At 49.2% G+C, this 17,152-nt stretch overlaps 1 protein-coding gene across 3 annotated transcripts; it reads right to left on the bottom strand.

The window, feature by feature from the left end:
* Positions 1-1,351: 1,351 nt before the first annotated feature.
* LOC146753445 (rho GTPase-activating protein 32-like) lies at positions 1,352-13,726 on the bottom strand. Of its 3 annotated transcripts, none has more exons than XM_085530531.1 (16): positions 9,248-13,726; positions 8,032-8,138; positions 6,859-6,931; positions 6,659-6,731; positions 6,190-6,312; positions 5,905-5,982; positions 5,639-5,720; positions 5,220-5,363; positions 5,044-5,146; positions 4,751-4,883; positions 4,170-4,249; positions 3,701-3,808; positions 3,335-3,465; positions 2,654-2,855; positions 2,182-2,327; positions 1,352-1,863 (listed from the first exon to the last, which is right to left on the bottom strand). In XM_085530531.1, the coding sequence occupies exons 4-16, from the start codon at positions 6,710-6,712 to the stop codon at positions 1,442-1,444; spliced, it is 1,806 nt and encodes a 601-aa protein (XP_085386657.1). In that variant the 5' UTR covers positions 6,713-6,731; positions 6,859-6,931; positions 8,032-8,138; positions 9,248-13,726; the 3' UTR covers positions 1,352-1,441. The 3 variants fall into 3 exon arrangements, with proteins under 3 accessions (XP_085386657.1, XP_085386658.1, XP_085386656.1); XM_085530532.1 differs by lacking the exon at positions 9,248-13,726 and adding an exon at positions 8,676-9,135; XM_085530530.1 differs by lacking the exon at positions 9,248-13,726 and having other exon boundaries at positions 8,032-8,659.
* Between the last annotated feature and the right edge of the window lie 3,426 nt (positions 13,727-17,152).

Genomic DNA, 17,152 nt, shown 5'->3' with positions numbered 1-17,152 from the left:
GCCCTGGATTAGCTCTGGTGCTGCATAAGCTGGGCTTCCACAGCATGTGTTCAGGTGGTAATCAAGGCCTCTCTGGAAGAACACGAAAAAGAGAGAGAAATGTTTGCTTTAACAGAGTTTATGTCTCCTGGTCATAACACTTCAGAAGCCTCAGAGGCTTCTTCTCCTGTGTATGTTTTCATTCATTAGATTTTTTTTTTTCATTCTGTGTGACCTCACTAAGCAAATATTGTCTAAGACCACGAGTATCCCATAAATGTGCAGATCTCAAGCTGCTCACTTATCTAGTTCCCTTGACATGATGCTTTATTTTCCTCAGCTGATCATCTAGATTGTGCCTGTTGATTGTGCAACAACAGCCTGTTGGTCTCGATTACCTGTGAGAGGCTCTAACTTTGGCCAGGAAAAATCATTTGAGGATAGGTAATTCTCTTGGAATCAGTAAAGCAGTCTTCCCATTCTTTCTTAACAGCAGAGATACACACACACACAAACTTGTGGAACCTCACTGCTTTGCGCAGTGCTGTGCACACTCTCGTGTCATGCACTGATTTCCCAGCCATTCCTCGTGGGGTCTCTTACTTAGGACAGGAGTGCAGGGGAGCAGCCAGAAGCTGTTTGCATTCCCTGCTGTCTGCTGGGCAGCTTTGCTGGAGATGCTTGGGTTGCTTTGCTTTTCCTTGGGAGGTGGGAAGGAGCTTTGGGTTGGAGGCACATCCCGTGCCAGAGCATCCCGATGGCACGTGTGGGGCACTGATCTGCAGCAGAGGAAGGGGAGGAGGTCCCAGCACAGCTCTGCACCATGCTCTGCCACACTGGGCAGCTTGTTCCTGGCTCAGCAGTGCCATCAGACAAGAAGCAGGGAAGGAAATCAAGGATGGGGGGTACCATCAAACGCAGTCGGTTCATGCCTTTGCAAGACAAACAGACCCAGAGCTTGAGGGTTGTTCCTGCTTTTGTAGCATTCGTGTGCTGTAGCTGAGCAAAAGGTTCTGCTGCTTGAATCTTCTTCTGCAAGAGCCGCCTACCAGTGAATGTCTGCAGGGAATGGAGGATGTGACAGAAAGCATTTGTCTCCACGACAGTGTAGTTACACTTGGTCTAGAGAGTGAGAGAGGCAGGCAGCACTGCCTGATGTTGGTCAGGGTGAGCTCCTCCTGCCGCAGCGCGATGATGGCAGGGCTGGAGATGATCTGCAGGGACAGCTCACAGGTGCTGTCAGGGAAATTGGGAACACACCCAGAGCTCGGCCACACACACCCCACAGCCAGAGCGTTGTAAGCTGAGCTGCCTTGATGTTTCTTGCACTCATCCCAATCTCTGTGAATGAAGACTCGGAATGCAGCCAAAGTGTTGATTGAGCACGAGTGTGCCTTTATTCAATGGGACAAAGGAGGGCGTGTGAGGTCTGCTGGAACAGTGGGACTCATCCTCTTATGTCTCATGAGAGCTGCTCAGAGCCCGTGCTGTTACCAGGAGCCTGGGACTGGTGGCCTGATTCTACGCCCTCCTCCGAGATGCTCGGCTTCTCGTCGGTGATGCTGACCTGAGCCTGCATGGTATTGCTGCTGTCAGGGCATTCGGGCTGTGCTTGTGCTAGTCTGTCCTCGAAGGCCACTGGGTTACAATTTAGGCTAGTGCCTGTAGTGTCTGGCAGGCTCAGGTCAGGAGCTTCATCAGGGATTGCATTAATTATGGCTTGAACGTGGAGGACATTCTTCTCTCTATTGCTGCACTCACATGCAATGTTGTCCTTTGAACTGCAGCATCCTGTGCTTCCCATGAGCTCTATATTGATGGAAGCACAGGATGCTGCATCATCATATGCGCTGTGTCTTGGGGTTACACAAGGGCTGGAGTCACCTAGGAAGGAGTAGATGCACACGGTTAGTGTCGAACGTTCACAAGATGAATCATGAAACAGGTTCTTGACATTTGGCTATGTAGTGGTGGTGGGCAGAAGCAAATAGGCTTCTGGCAACAGTGTCACTGTCTTGAAAGTGATACTCATGCAGGTCCAGCTCTTGTGTTGACAAGAGACTCATTTGGGAAAGACAGGGGTCAACTGAAGATGTCAGGCATGGGCTTGAACGCCAGAAAAAGGTACAAGCCCACTGAAAGCATGAATTCTACCTGTGTTGCTGACAAGCAGTGTTTTGAAAGTTGGATTTGCACCCTTACCTGCCAGGACCACGACTTCGGCTTCGGAGGGCTCCCTGGCACTGCTCTGCAGTTGGTGTTCAGCCACAGTGGATGGTCTGCGCAGGCAAAAGCATGAACACCAACTGCCAGCTGGTGACTCCTTTGTCTTGCTGGGAACCCTCGGTCTGGTGAGAAAACAGAGCATGCTGTCAGTTGTTGTGCAGGTTGAAGAAAGAGCTGCTCCGAGCCCTTGCCAATTGTTGCCCGTTTGTTGCCCCTATAGTTCCCTCCTCCTGGCACTGCCTGCTTTCTGCTGAAATCTGTTCAGTCCTGACGTCCTGCTAGCTAAATTCCTCTCAACCATGTCGAGCAAGATGCGGAGCACATGAGCAAAGTCTCCACAGCCAGACAGGACAGGAGCTGGCAGGCTCACTTATAATGGACTAAAAATAAACCAATAAGACCCACCCAACCAATCAAAACAGGGGCTGGAAAGGGAAGTCCTTTTTACCTTTCAGATGGAAAATCAATGATGGTGTGGAATCTCCCTTGAGCAGCTGTGGGGTCCTCCTCCACCTCGACGTTGCTGCTCTGTGTCACTGCAGGAGAGCTGCTCTGGCTGCTTCTCTGAGCCTGTGCCTCCTGCAGTGTGAGCAGCTTTGTGGGTGGAGGAGACACCCACACAGACTTGGGTCGATCCAGAGAACTGTGCCCTGCAAGAGAAAACCACAGGTAAGATTGAGGATCCGAAAGCAACAGCACTGCCATCCCAGTTCTGCATTTCTCTCAGACTTGCATATCCAAGCGACTCAAAGAAGAGGAGATCAAAATAACTCTGTGCTCACAGGTATGCATGTGGCAGAGGACACAGTCATAATTAAGAGCAGCTCTCTGTATCATAACAGGCAAACAAAAATGCCTAGAAACACTAGGGGGCAGGAATCTCAGAAATCTTTGTTGCCACATTTCAATCAAGCTTCACCTCCTTACAAAACATCTTAACAGCAGTGACAGTTTTCTCCATGTAAGGTTTGGGTTTGGACACTCTCAGGATCCAGAAATGGGGCGCCATATTCTAATCTAACCCCAGAAGTCTGCTGTCTCCTCGACAGCAAAAGCATTTGCAAAGGTCTTGGAGAAGGCCTGGATTACATCAAAGTGTCAGATTAAGCTAATGCGGGAAGACACTCACCCTCTCCCACAGCTGGTGTGGAGCAGAAGAGGACATCTGCGTGGCTGATGATGAACTCGACTACAGTCGACTGTGTCTGCAGCTCCTTACAGGCAGCTTCACTGGCGCAGGCAGACGGGCTCTGCTGGGATCTGAAGAAAAGGCAGATCATATAAGTCATTTCCCCAAAGTCATTTCCCCATGTCTGAGCTTTTGCAGAGAAAAACTGTCAAGTTGAGCTCCGGAGACTTCCACAGTGGGCAATCAGCAATGCCACTGACGAAATTCTCCTGGCTGATCCCAGATAAACAAGTGAGTAGAACCTGTCCCCTGGGGTTGGGGGAGAGCAGAACTAAGCATCATGTTGAAATGGAGAAAGAAGTTTACCTTAAGAGGTTTGGAGCCCACACAATTGCTAAGTTCTTAGCATCCATGTTGGTCACGGAGCAGTTCCTGGCCAGAGATTCCAGGTGTGTCATCAAGTACTGCAGCGTCCTGGAAAACAAGAGAGGCACATGTTCAGCACCAAAAAGCAAGCCGTGTTGCAGTGCACAAAACAAACATCACTTCATGCTGGTTGTTGTCATTGCTACCACCCTGAATATGAAGTAGATAAAACGTTCCCCGTGCCACCACGCTGCAGCACCAAGCCCCACAAAGCACAGCCGCAGCCATCGGCTGCACCAACCGTGCCCCCGTGCCAAGGAACTGACCCAATCAATTGACCCAATGCAGCCTTCAGCCGCTGCAGCGTGCACAGGCATGATGTTGCAGGTGTGAGACAACACCTGGAATCGCATCATCGCCCTCTGAAAGGCAGCAGGGCTGAGCTCAGCAGACCGAGGGCAGCACTGACCTGTAGTGAGGAGCGGGCAGCTGCTGGATGGCATCTTTCATTCTCTGCACGCGCTCCTCCTCTGCAGCACCGGCAGCGTCCTGGAAAAAGGCAGGAAGGGATTCAGACACCAGTCAGGCTGGAGAGCTGCCACAGGTTTGGGAATTATGGGGACAGCGCGCTGGTGGTCAGCACCGAGGCAGACTCGATGCCTTCCAAGAGGCATCAGGGGAACACAGCAGCACGCAGCCTGTGCCATCAAGGCCAAGTAGTGCAAGCTCTGGGGGCTTTACTGCCTGATTGCTCAGTGTAGCTCCTCGCAGCAGGCATTCCTCTCCAAGTCCACTTTGCTATTAACCCCATTCTACCAATAGCTGGGGAACAGCAAAGGAAAGGGAATTCTCACAACCATTGTGAATAGCTTAAATAAGCACCTCTCGGCACCACCACAAGTGCCATCAGTGAGAGGCAGGATGTGGCAAAGACATGCCTTATGGGGCTAACAGAAAGAAGACCTCAGAGCTGGGGCACTGCTGCAACCACTGGCCAGGATTCCCAGGGAACAGGTATGTATCATTTCCAAGACATTGCCCTGTGCTTACCAAGAACTTGTCATACAGCTGGTCAGTCAGCAGCGGGTTTGGGAGCTCCCTGAAATACATCTTACACAGGGAGCTCACGCTGTGAATGTCTTGGACGCTGAGCTCTGGCACCTGCTCCGTATCGAATTCATGGCTGCAGAGAAAGACACAGAATTGGGTAGAGGGCTTTGAGAAAGACGAAAACAAGTCCAAAGCCACAGAAAATACGGTCAAGAAAAGGAAGGGGTTCCTCTGAACGCCCGCAGCATGGCACGTGCCCCTACTGACAGTTGTGTCAGTCGCAGCACTCTTACCGTAGTTGCTGGATCTTAGACATGACGCCAGAGAGGCGGTATATCCCCCGCACCACGCCATGATGCTCTATGAACTGAGCACAGCTCTGCAGGACCTGGGGGACTACAGAACAAGAGCCAGCGGTTAGCTCAACTTGCCCAATGGAGCAAGATCTCAGGAATGGGCTGTTCCTTACCATCACGGCCAGAGCGCAGAAGGTGCTCCCCCAGGTCACAGCCAAACACCCCTTCCTTCTTCGGCTCCGGCTCCGTCGCTCTCCTGGGACGGGCCTTCACCAGGGAGCGAAGGAAGGGGAGGAACTTGCCCCGTCTCCTTGGCACTGCACAACAAATCAAAGAAACCAGTTCATTTCAATTTCAGGCTTGGCTCGGTTGGACGAGGCCAAACATAATGCACTCGACAAAGCATGTAACATCGGGAAGAGCATTCCCAACAAGGACGCGCAAGAACATATTTTCCCTATCCCTGGAGGTGCCCAAGGAGCTTAATGCAGTCCTCTTGCTGAGATTGCTGTACTTGGGTATTAACAAATCCCCTGAAACCCACATTTTGATCCCATTTTACTAACCCACTTATCAAATGTAACATACGTACCTGGCTCTGGCAATGAGTTGATTAGGGAATCGGGAACTTTTCCACTGATGAGTTCCACGCACTCACCAGGGAAAAGCCCAACCTGTAATAAAATCAAAAAGACAGGTGGGCATTAGCGCAAGCCCAGAGCCAAAGGGAAGGTCCTCTGACACCAACACAGGGCAACTGTTTGCATCCAGCAGCCATCCTGTGCAGGCAGAGCAGCTCCAACCTGAGATTCCCGACTCTACTCAAGTTGTGCTCTCTAGTCACAAACATGTGCCTACCTCAAAGCCACGCTTGCCTCTCCACCAGGGGCTCAGCTCCTTTGGTGGCATTGCAATAATGCTCACCATGTCTCCAACCTGCAAGAGATTGAAACATCAATCCCAGCTTCAGCACAGCTGGCAGGAAATCACAGCTCAAATAACTGCCTAATTCTGTGCTGCAGAATATCCTCAAGCTTGACAGCAAGGGAGATATTCTGAAGGTGTCTGAGACTATTCCTGAGGCGTTCACACCCTACACTACTCTCCCATGTATGACAACAAGGAACGCCTGGAACTGCTTACCTCAAGGGAGAGCTCATCTGGCCCCTGGGCGACGTGGCTCCTAATAACATGGGCCGCCGCAATCGCTGGTACGTTTAAAGATGACATAGCACGTACCAGCTGCGGCTTCCGCATGTTATCAGCCTGCAAAACAAAGCACAGACCGTGGTCAGGAGCTGAGGACAAACCAGGAGGATTTCAAGGTGAGGAGCACATCTGCAGAGAAAGCTGCAGCAAATGCGCTCCGTCCTTATCAGGAGCACTTCAGAAGGAGCTGCACGTCTCATCACAGTTATTTCCCTTTTTGGCGTGCATTGCCAGGCCATGCAAAGATGCATCTCTCTCTACCCAGACTAATCAGCAATGGCACTGGCGCAGACAGCTGGCCAGGCCCTTTTTGGCCCATTCTTTCCTGCAGGAGAGTACATCTGCAGCTCCTTCTAATGGCTCAACACAGGGAACAAAGACCAGACAGAGCTTCATACTGTACCTCCGTCGCCGCCACCTCAGGCTCACGGCTGATCCCACTGCACGCGACGCCCATCACAGCAAGTGTGAAGACTCTGGAACAGAGCAGAAACACACTTCTGTTTTCTCTATTCACACAGCACAGTATGGACAGACTTCTTCAGAGCTACCCGCGCATACCCTGCGGCAAAACCATGTGGGGGGACAAATCATGGCACGTACCTGGCAGTGAGATCACCTCAAGCTATCTGCAGCAGTTCCTTGTCGCTTTGCTCGGATGGAATGAGAGCTAAAGCTGCACCGAGGCAGTGGGCGGAGGGTGAGGAGAGGAGAGAGAAAGAGCAGGTCAGTGAGCAGGGCTAAGACAGCCATGGAATAACACACACAGCACAACCTTCCCACCCACTTGCTGCAAGACATGCTGAGTCTCAGGCTACGTGATGCCTGTCCGCCCAGCAACTTTACAACGCTTCCACTACTGAGCAAAGACAATGGAAGAAGCACGGGACAGGTGCCAACTTTACTGATACCCCCTTTGGAACGTGTGTACCAGGGGAAAATTACGTCTGATGGTCAAGAGTAAGCAATACGGTGCTGTGAGCTCCGACAGCCAGCAGTTCTCAACACCTCACTGCCCACCCATCCATCCCACACCAGCTCAGCTTACCTACAAGCTGCTGCACACGACGGTGTGAAGAAAAAGGCAATAAAGTCACTAACTAACTAACTAACTAACTAACTAACTAACTAACTAACTAACGGCACTAACTAACGACTCTAACTAACTAACGACACTAACTAACAACACTAACTAACAACACTAACTAACTAACAATACTAACTAACTAACAACACTAACTAACTAACAATACTAACTAACTAACAACACTAACTAACTAACGGCACAAAAGGCACAAGAACACAAGACAACCAACCACTCCGACCACTAGCTCACCCACAAAGGAACACAGAACGCACCGCTCCTCCCCTCATTCCGGCCGCTTATGACATCACCAACGGCCAACAGCCTGGTCCACCATGACCCCCCACAAGGCGGGCAGCCAAGACCACGTGGTCACATCTGATTCCAACACGGCACCACAACATTCCAGGACTCAGTGTGGGCTTGGAATTCTATCCTGGTGTGGCAGCGCAATGGGAGGTGTTAGGGCACAGCTGAAGAGCTGACAGACAACGGACGTTTCCAAAGGAGGGTGCCAGATTAACCCTCAGCATTCTCTTGCGGGGCTCTTAGGAATGCTTCAAACCCATTTTCACTGCCTAGCTCATTTCTAGAAAGTCCAGTTGAGAAATGCTCACTTTGTCTGGGGAACGCCTCTATGCATCATGAATTAAAAATAAAATAAAATGTGCACGCGACCCTATGAAACTTACCTCTCTGCTCTTGTTGTCAGCCAGACACCTCAGATGAGCATGACGTGTCCCTGCTCCTGAATGAAGATCCACCCAAGTCTGTGTTCCACTCTGCTCCATCTCTGGGTCTAAAAGAAACACAGACAGAGATGATTACAAGATCCTTTGTGCAGACGAAAGACAAGGGTGCACACGAATTCTGTTTAGCAAGAAATACTACAGTCCCAATGGACTGCGGTGGTAGTACTTGAATCCTCATTTGGGGCTGGAGCTCAACAGGTCAACACATCAGAAATAACACAAAGTGCATCTGGAAGACGTGTCTCAAAGCCCAGAAAATCCAACACGGGAGGGGGCTGGACAGTGGACCACAAGTGCCCATTTCCATTGCAGCTCCCTGTAGAGAACAGCACCAATCAGCAGGCGTGAATCAATTCATTCATAAGCTGCACAATGACTCTGTTCTTTACATGATAAAGAAACACACAGAGATTCCTGACCAAAAAGTTGGGAGTTAATAACGACCAAAGAGGTTCCTGTTCCTACGCCTCATCCTCTCACCCCAACTCCTGGGTGATGCCCACAGGCTTCAAGTCAGCTCTCAAATCCATTGAACTCCAGTCACAGAACTCTATCAAAAAGGATGTCACACATGTGACACTTACCTACATTTTGCATCAGAAACAGTGACGCCAGCAGGAGCAGAGAGGTGACTGTCCCCCTGTACCCAGCACTGGTGAGGCCACAACTCGAATTCTGTTTCCAGTTTGTGGCCCCTCACTGCAAAAAAGACACTGAGGCATTGGAACGTGTTCAAAGAAGGACAACAAAGCTGGTGAGGGGTCTGGAGCACAATGAGGCCATATGAGGAGAGGCTGCAGGAGATGGGAATGTCCAGCCTGGAGAAGAGGTGGCTCAGGGGAGACCTCATTGCTCTCTATAACTTCCTGAAGGGAGGTTGCATTGAGCTGGAGGTCGGCCTCTTCTCTCGTGTCATTATTGATAGAACTAGAGGGAATGGTTTCAAGCTGCGGCAGGAGAGGTTCAGGCTGGACATTAGGAAATATTACTTCATAAAGGGTGGCCAGGCACTGGAATGGACTGCCCAGGGAGGTGGTGGAGTCACCCACCCTGGGGGTGTTCAAGGAACGTCTGCAGAAATCCCTGCTGAAATCCTGACCTGCTGCCACAGGTGGCTGAGTGACACAAAAGCTGTGTCCTTGGTTCCCGGCCTTACCTTCTCATGCCGTTCATCTTGCTCTGCAGCTCCTGCTCTGAATAGTCTTCTTATATTCCCATGTGATGTACCCTGAAATACATCATTTAGTGAGTCTGAACAAAACATAAGACATTAATTGGAACTGTGAAGAAATGTTTTTTGCACTTTACTTGGAGAATGTTCCATGCTATACCTTCTTTTCTCAATTGTAACACATGATTTTTTATAAAAAGAAACATAGCAAGTCAGCTTTTCAGTGTGCACATTGATGAAACTTGGTGAAATACAACTTCAGAAAAATGTAATTTGAAAATTTAAATATTCTTTTCAGAATCTCTGCTATTAGTTACCGTTCCCATGTTCTGATTTGATGATGATTCTCTCAGAGCTGTTTTGTCACTCCCCCCCTCAAATGCACTTCAAGTGCTTTAGGAGCATCACTGGAATTTTGAATAAACTTGATATATTTTAGCAAAGCTGCTACAGATGCACGACTGAAGTACTTTGGAAAAATATAATCTTGATTGAACGCTGAACAGTGTTATTTAATTATAATCCAGGTAATTAATTAAACCATGGAAATCACCTCCCATTCAGTCAGCTCCCACCAGGGAAATCGCTTCCCTGCCAAGCAGATGCAACCAACACAAGCTGCTACATCACTCTAGGGCCCCACTGAGTCTTCCCAAGGGGTCTCCAAAGGCTTCCCTGTTGACTTCTGGGAACCTGGGAACACTTACATGGAAGCCAGTGCCACCTAATGTGCCCCAGAGGTCTCTCAGGGCCCCGCAATTAGCTCTACAGACATCCAGACATGCCCCAGAGCAAGTATGTGTGCTGTAGGGAGCCCAAGAGACATTCCAGAGCACCCTAGTACTCCTCAGTGCACTCAAGGGTTCTTCACCTGTCTCTAAATATGCCCTATTGGACTTCGTTTTCTCTTCTGGAGCCCTCCTTGGTTATCAGCTTTGCTTTCTCATGCCATTTATCTCACTCCACAGCTTTTGCTCAGAATATTCTTTCTTGAATTCCCACAATCCAACAGAATCACAGAATTGTAGGGGTTGGAAGGGACCTCTAGAGATCATCGAGTCCAACCCCCGTGCCAATGCAGGCTCCCTACACCACGTTGCACAGGTAGGTGTTCAGGCGGGTCTTGAATATCTCCAGAGAAGGAGACTCCACCACCTCCCTGGGCAGCCTGTTCCAGTGCTCCGTCACCCTCACCATAAAGAAGTTATAGTGCACATTCATGTGGAACTTCCTATGCACAAGTTTCACCCCATTACCCCTAGTCCTGTCCCCACACACTACTGAAAAGAGACCAGCCGTGCCACTATGGCCCCCACACCTCAGGTATTTATAAACCTGGATCAAATCCCCTCTCAGCACCGCCAACGACAACCCTCTGCACTCTGCCAGTCAGACAGTTCTTGACCCAATTCACTGTACACTCATCTATTCCATGCTTCCTCAGCTTTGTTATAAGGATGTCATGGGGGACAATATCAAAAGCCTTTCTGAAATCAAGGTAGACTACTTCTGCCACTCTCCCCCTATCCACCCAGCCAGTGACATCTTCATAAAAGGCCACCAGGTTGGTCAAGCACGACCTCCCCTTGGTGAACCCATGCTGAGTACTCCTGATAACCTGCTTTACTCCCAGTTCTCTGGAGATGGCATCCAGCACAAGCTGTTCCATCACCTTCCCTGGGATAAAGGTGAGGCTGACTGGCCTATAGTTACCTGGGTCCTCCTTCTTGCCATTTTTTAAAGACCGGAGTGACACTGGCCGTCCTCCAGTCTTCAGACACCTCCCCAGTTTCCAAGGCCTCTGAATGACTACAGAGAGCGGCTCAGCAATGACCTCCACCAGCTCTCTCAGCACCCGTGGATGCACCCCATCAGGTCCCATGGATTTATGGACATTAATGTTTCCTAGGCACTCACGGACCACCTCTTCCCTGACTAAAGGGAAATCTCCCATTCCCCAGACTCTCTCATTAACCTCCAGGTTCTGGGATTCCTCAGGGAATGCCTTTTCACTAAAGACAGAAGCAAAGAAAGCATACAGTATTTCCGCCTTCTCAGCATCCTCTGTTACCAGAACCCCTTCCTCTGTTACCGACCCCTCCAACCCCCCCTTGTTTTTTGTTTATTAGCAAACTATTAACATACTACAAAATAATAGCACTAATTACATAAGTAACATCATCATGCCAGCATCCCGACCACCTGCTTTAGAGATTTATCCTTCATTTTGTGTAACACTTCAAACACTGCAAAGAAACAAAGCAAGTGCAGAAACAGGACGCCACTTCCCTCAGGATTTTACAGTCTCATTCATGTCTGACAGATGGAGGCCCTGACAACAAGAGCTGTGTCTGTCCATAACAAGGACTCACCTCTGCAGGTGCAGGGGCAGCTCTCAGAGAAGCCTTCTTCATTTCTGCTTTCTTCTCTTTTTGTCTTTTTTCTGGGAGCTGGTGTCAACCTGCCTGAGGGAAGGGAGGCCCCTTCAGAGGGAACTAGATAAGCTGGATCAACCTCACTGGGCTGAGGTGAATGGGATGTGGTACACCCAGGCCAAGTGCCAGGTCCTGCACTTTGGCCACAATAACCTAATGCAGCGCTATAGGCTTGGGGCTGAGTGGCTGCAGGACTGTGCAGAGGAAATGGACCTGGGGCTGTTGGTTGATGCTGAACATGAGCCAACAGTGTGCCCAGGTGGCCAAGAAGGCCAACGGCATCCTGGCCTGTATCAGAAATAGTGTGGCCAGCAGGAGCAGAGAGGTAATCATCCCTTTGGACTCAACACTGGGGAGGCTGCGCCTCAAGTCTTATGTTCAGTTTTGGGCTCCTCGCTACAAGAAAGTCATTGAGGCACTGGAACTTGTACGTGGAAGTCTGTCCCTTGAGCAGCTCCCATTCATCATCAGCTCCCATTCTGAGCCCCACTGTGCAAAACTTCGACTGCAAATGGCTGCAGTCACCAAAGCTCAGCCCACGATCCAGGTATCAGCCTTCTCCCTTCTGTTTTCCATCTTAGCCCATAGTTTTGCTCCCAAAAATGGAACTGCACTCCAACAGTCAAAACACAAACTAATACATCACTTTCACTGCTCCTTCCTGCACCCCCAAATTAATGGTTACCTGACATCCCCTACAGCACAGCACCTGCTCACAAGTAACATTCAAACTCTATTCTTTCATACTTCTTGATAGAGGACAGTAAAAACTCCCTTCTGCATGGCGGTAAGTACAGTCTGTCCCCATCACATCCCTCTGTGTGCTGAAATCTGCCATTGGATCTCTTGCAGCCTGCTGGCTGCTGCTCACAAACACAGGGAACTGCACCACACTGATTCTAAAGAGAGAAAGGAAGAAATGCTGGTGGGAATGGGCAACCAAGGATTGCAGAGATGCTCCAGATTGTGCCAGAGATGGAATATCACAGTGCTGGGACATGATTGATCACTAAGGAAAACACTTGGAAGCACATTCAATCTGCAGAAGCTGTAATTACTGGGCATAGTCAGCTTTCCTATGGCTCAGCTGGAGTAGGAGGGTGCTCTCACACATCTGCTCAGGGGCTTCAGCTGAGACACTTGCACAATGCTGGGATCATTCTGATGGAAACTATGTCTTCAGATACCATGGTTAAATCCATCCAAAATGATCAAGCGGAGCCTTAGCTCTTGAGCAGCACTTCTTCCCCACCCTTCACTACTCCAAGCAGCTCCAACAAACTTCTCAGAAGAAATCCAGGCCAGCACAGACCTGGCAGACCAGAACCAAGTGCAGCCTGTGGGACGGCAGTGCCCACTCCTTGCTTCCACCCTGCTCCAGCAGGTTAAGGAGTCTGAGCCTCACTGGCCTTTGACAGCTCAAGACTTTCAGCACCTCATGCCAACATTTCTCACTAAGATACACCTCAGGCATTGAATTCTCTTCTCACTACCTCCTCCCAGTCCTCCCCTAGGAACAGAAACCATTCAGATTCTACACCAAACTACAGCATCTGCACTGCAAGAGCACACTGAACCACCTGCAACAATGAAACGTGGTTTTGGAGAGTGGGTTTGAAAACACACCTTTAGACAGCTGTCTCCCTGTAGCCAAAAGGAAACCAAGCAGCAAAAGAAGAGTCCAGCCTGAAACATGCCCATGCTACTAGCCCAGGTTTTTCACAGTCAATGCAGAATCCATCCTGCTCTTGAGGTGACAAATGACCAGTGGGTCTCCCCTTGCTCTACCCCTTCTCCTTCAAAGCCAGAAAAAGAAAGAAAAAACAAGCAGAAGAAACACAGACGTACCTTTCCACACACAGAGCAGAAAGTGGAACAGCAGTTGGTCTCCTTCCTGAGACATGGTGGGGAGCATCCCAGAGGAAGCCTAAGTTCTTTGCTTCTCTCCACAGGGACTTCAAGCACTCTTGGCAAGAGCTGCTTTGGTTCTTTCTTCAACTGCTTCCATCACCAGAATCTCCTTTGGAAAAGGAACACTAAAGAAAGAATCAGCAAATGAGAAAGAATGAGCAATAACCACTTTCCCAGCTTTCTTCTGACATGCAATTAAGACTCACGACTTGGGCAAGGTCTTAAAATCAGCTGGTTACAAGAACTGTCCCAAAATATATCCAGCTTCTGTACAGCTGCCGTTATTTCTGACAGCGAGTGTAATCACAGAATCATAGAATGGCCCGGGTTGGAAGGGACCTCAAGGATCATGAAGATCAATCACCTCCCTGTCCCTGCTGGCCATCCCCTCTTCTGATGGAGCCCAGGGGACCATTTGCTCTCTGAGCTGCAAGAGCACGCTGATGGCTCACGTTCTGTTTTTCATCCACCAGGACCCCCAGGTCCTTCTCTGCGGGGCTTCTCTTAAGGACTGCTCCTCCCAGGCTGTAGAAATGCCTGGGATTCCTCCAGCCCAAGTGCAAAACCTTGCACTTTGCTGTGTTCCACCTCATTAGATTCACCTAGGCCAACCTCTCGGTTGAGCTCCCTCTGAATGGCATCCCTTCCTTCCACTGCATCAGCCGCACCACTCAGCAAACAGCAGAGGGTGCACTCCATTGCATCGATGGTGTCACTGATAACCATGTAAAAAAGCACTGGTCCCAAGACAGACTCCTGGATGACACCACTTGTTATCAGCCTTCACCTGGACACAGAACCATGAATCACCACCCTCTGTCTGTGGCCTTTCAACCAATCCCTTATCCACCAGGTGGTCCACCTGTCAAATCCACATCCCTCCAGTTTAGAGATAAGGATGTGGTGGAGGGCCATGTCAAAGATCTCACTCAAGTCCAGGTCAATGACATCAGTTTCCTTCCTTTTGTCCACAAATGCCATCACTCCATCATAGAAGACCACCTGATTAGTTAGGCATGGCCTTCCCCTGCTAAAGCCACACTGACTGTCTTGGATCACATGCTCATTCCTTATGTGATCAAGCATGTCTTTGAGGTGTATCTGTTCTTCACCATCTTCATCACTGTTCCACATTTGAATCAAATAATCGGTGTTGCTGTCACAAAGAAAACCTCTTTGTCTTCTACTCCTGCTGCACTACTGTGCTTTCACCAGAAGCAAAGGAAGAGGCCACCTCCTAGATCCAAATTTTAAGAAACCAACACCCAATAGGTGTCATCTGAAGTAAAATAGCAGAGAAATTAAGATGACTCTTCTGCATCCAGCTTGGATCACTCCCTCACTCAGGCACACCACCATCAGATCAAGGAGATGCTGCCTTCAGCTTAGAGACTGTATGGGAAATCACAGCTTGAACCTCTGATTAATCAGCTGAGGCAAGTGTTGGGTCAGCTGCGGGAGCACAGGTGAGAGTAATGGAGCTGTGCTCACAGAAGGGGTGGATCTCGACTCCACCTCCTCTGAGACCTCATTTAAGGGCTGACCACCACTGAGGCAGCATCTCTTGGTGACTGCTCCCCAGTTGAGACTGCCTCAGCTTTCTGGTCAAAACATCGACATTGGTGAGTTTTCCTTTGCTAACAACCTTTGACTATTTACCACCATCTTGGTTAACGTCTTTATATTAGCCACCCTTACAGAGACCATAAGGGTTTGGGCTTCCAAACTCTCAGCAAGCATTTGGATCAGACAGCTTCCTGCTGGGGAGCTCCCTGCATCACTGCTGCCTATTCTGGTACTGTACCCGCAGATGCTTCAGAGCTCATTAGCATGGACTTCCTTCCTCCCCTCAGCAGCTGCTCCTGCACTCACCTTCATTCCTGCTCAGATACCGGCCGCTTCCAGCACCAGCTGACCTGCAAGACACAGAAAGGAAAGGTGGGAGTCATGCAAACGCAGAAGCCCAAGGCTGCGTCACCACCACGTATGGCAGCCTCGGGAAGTCAGCTGCAACTACAGCCTTTGTCAGAATGGAAACAGGCACCGTCAATTAAGTGTGACTTCTCAACTCATTGCCACCATCAGAAATAGGCACTGAAATTGCTCACTTCACTGCAGCTGGTTACCTCCAAATGCTTGCAGATGGTGTCATCTGCAAACTTGCTGAAGCTGCATTTGATTCCACTGTCCACGTTGCCTACAAAAATGTTAAAGAACACTGGTCCCAACACCACCCTCCACCTGGACACTGAGCTATTGACTGCAACTCTCTGAGTGTGACCATCCAGACAGTTCCCTATCCTGCAACTGGTCCATCCATCAAAACCATTTTTCTCCACTTTGGTGACCAGGATGTCATGCAGGACGGGATCAAATGCTCTGCACAAGTCCAAGTAGATGATGTCAGTTGCTCTCCCATTATCCACCAATGCTGTTACTCAATCATGAAAGGCCACCAAGTTTGTCAGCCATGGCTTGACCTTGATGAAGCCATATTGGTTACCACCAATCACCTCATCTTTATTTTCCAAACTACAAACCTGTCTGAACCATTGGCTTCTCTGCATGCTCATCACTAGTCTCTCCTTAGCTTGTGTGCCCACAATGTATGGGGAATGTCAGCCTCAAATCTTACCTAGAGGACATTTTTGCTTCAAAATCCCTTGAACAACACACAATCCCTTTTAACTCTCCACGTCTGCACTTATTTATGTCAGATCAGACCATAGTTCTGTGCTGCTATTTCCCTTTCCTTCTGAAGGGCCTGGATAGAAGTTGGATTAACCTCAGGAGCAGAGTTCCTGCAAAAAACAGCCAGTACTGAAACAGCAACCCAACGTGGTTGCAGACTGAGAGAGAAAATGAGAGTTCACCACTTGTGAATAATGAGACTTCTCTTATTTCCCTGGGAAGTAATGCCCACTTTTTTACTTTGATGGAGCTCCTTCCCATCCTAGAAGGGAAAATGTCAAGTCAGATCTCCATTAGTCCTTCCATCTCTGCACTGAGCAAAGGGAGCCTTTAGATCTATGCTTAATTCACCCACTCCCCTAGAATTAATGGAACTGTGCTTACTGGAACATATGCTGAAGCTTAAGCACAGTGCAGTGTTTTCAACATGTAGGAATGGCTATAGAACATGCATAAATTCTGGCTGACCTATGACAGCTTAAAGCACTGCGGAGGACTGTTAACAAGCTCGTTTGGACATCACCTTGAATAAATGACGTTATCCCCAAGTAAGGGAAGGAACAGCTGAGCACCGGGGAGGTACACAAAGTGCCAGAGCAAATTCTCACACTGTCAGGTGCAAAGAAAACTGAGATTTCACCCTAAAACCCAGATCACAACAAGGCTACAAAATCCTGGCTGAGAATTTCTGTGTTAGAGTTGAAGCTCAAGACTGTACTCCAACCAACAATATTTTGTGCAGCAAGACCTCAGGAGTTCACAAGAAACACAAAACAAACTTCCATTTCAACTTGATAAATGAACTCAGGACATAATAACAAAGAGTGCTGATCTGGGCAAGTAAAAGAGCATA

This window comes from Coturnix japonica, chromosome Z (assembly GCF_054131305.1).
Source record: "Coturnix japonica strain WE chromosome Z, WE-NBRP24, whole genome shotgun sequence".
Classification (NCBI taxonomy): domain Eukaryota; kingdom Metazoa; phylum Chordata; class Aves; order Galliformes; family Phasianidae; genus Coturnix; species Coturnix japonica.
This window is presented reverse-complemented; position numbering and strand designations above follow the sequence as displayed.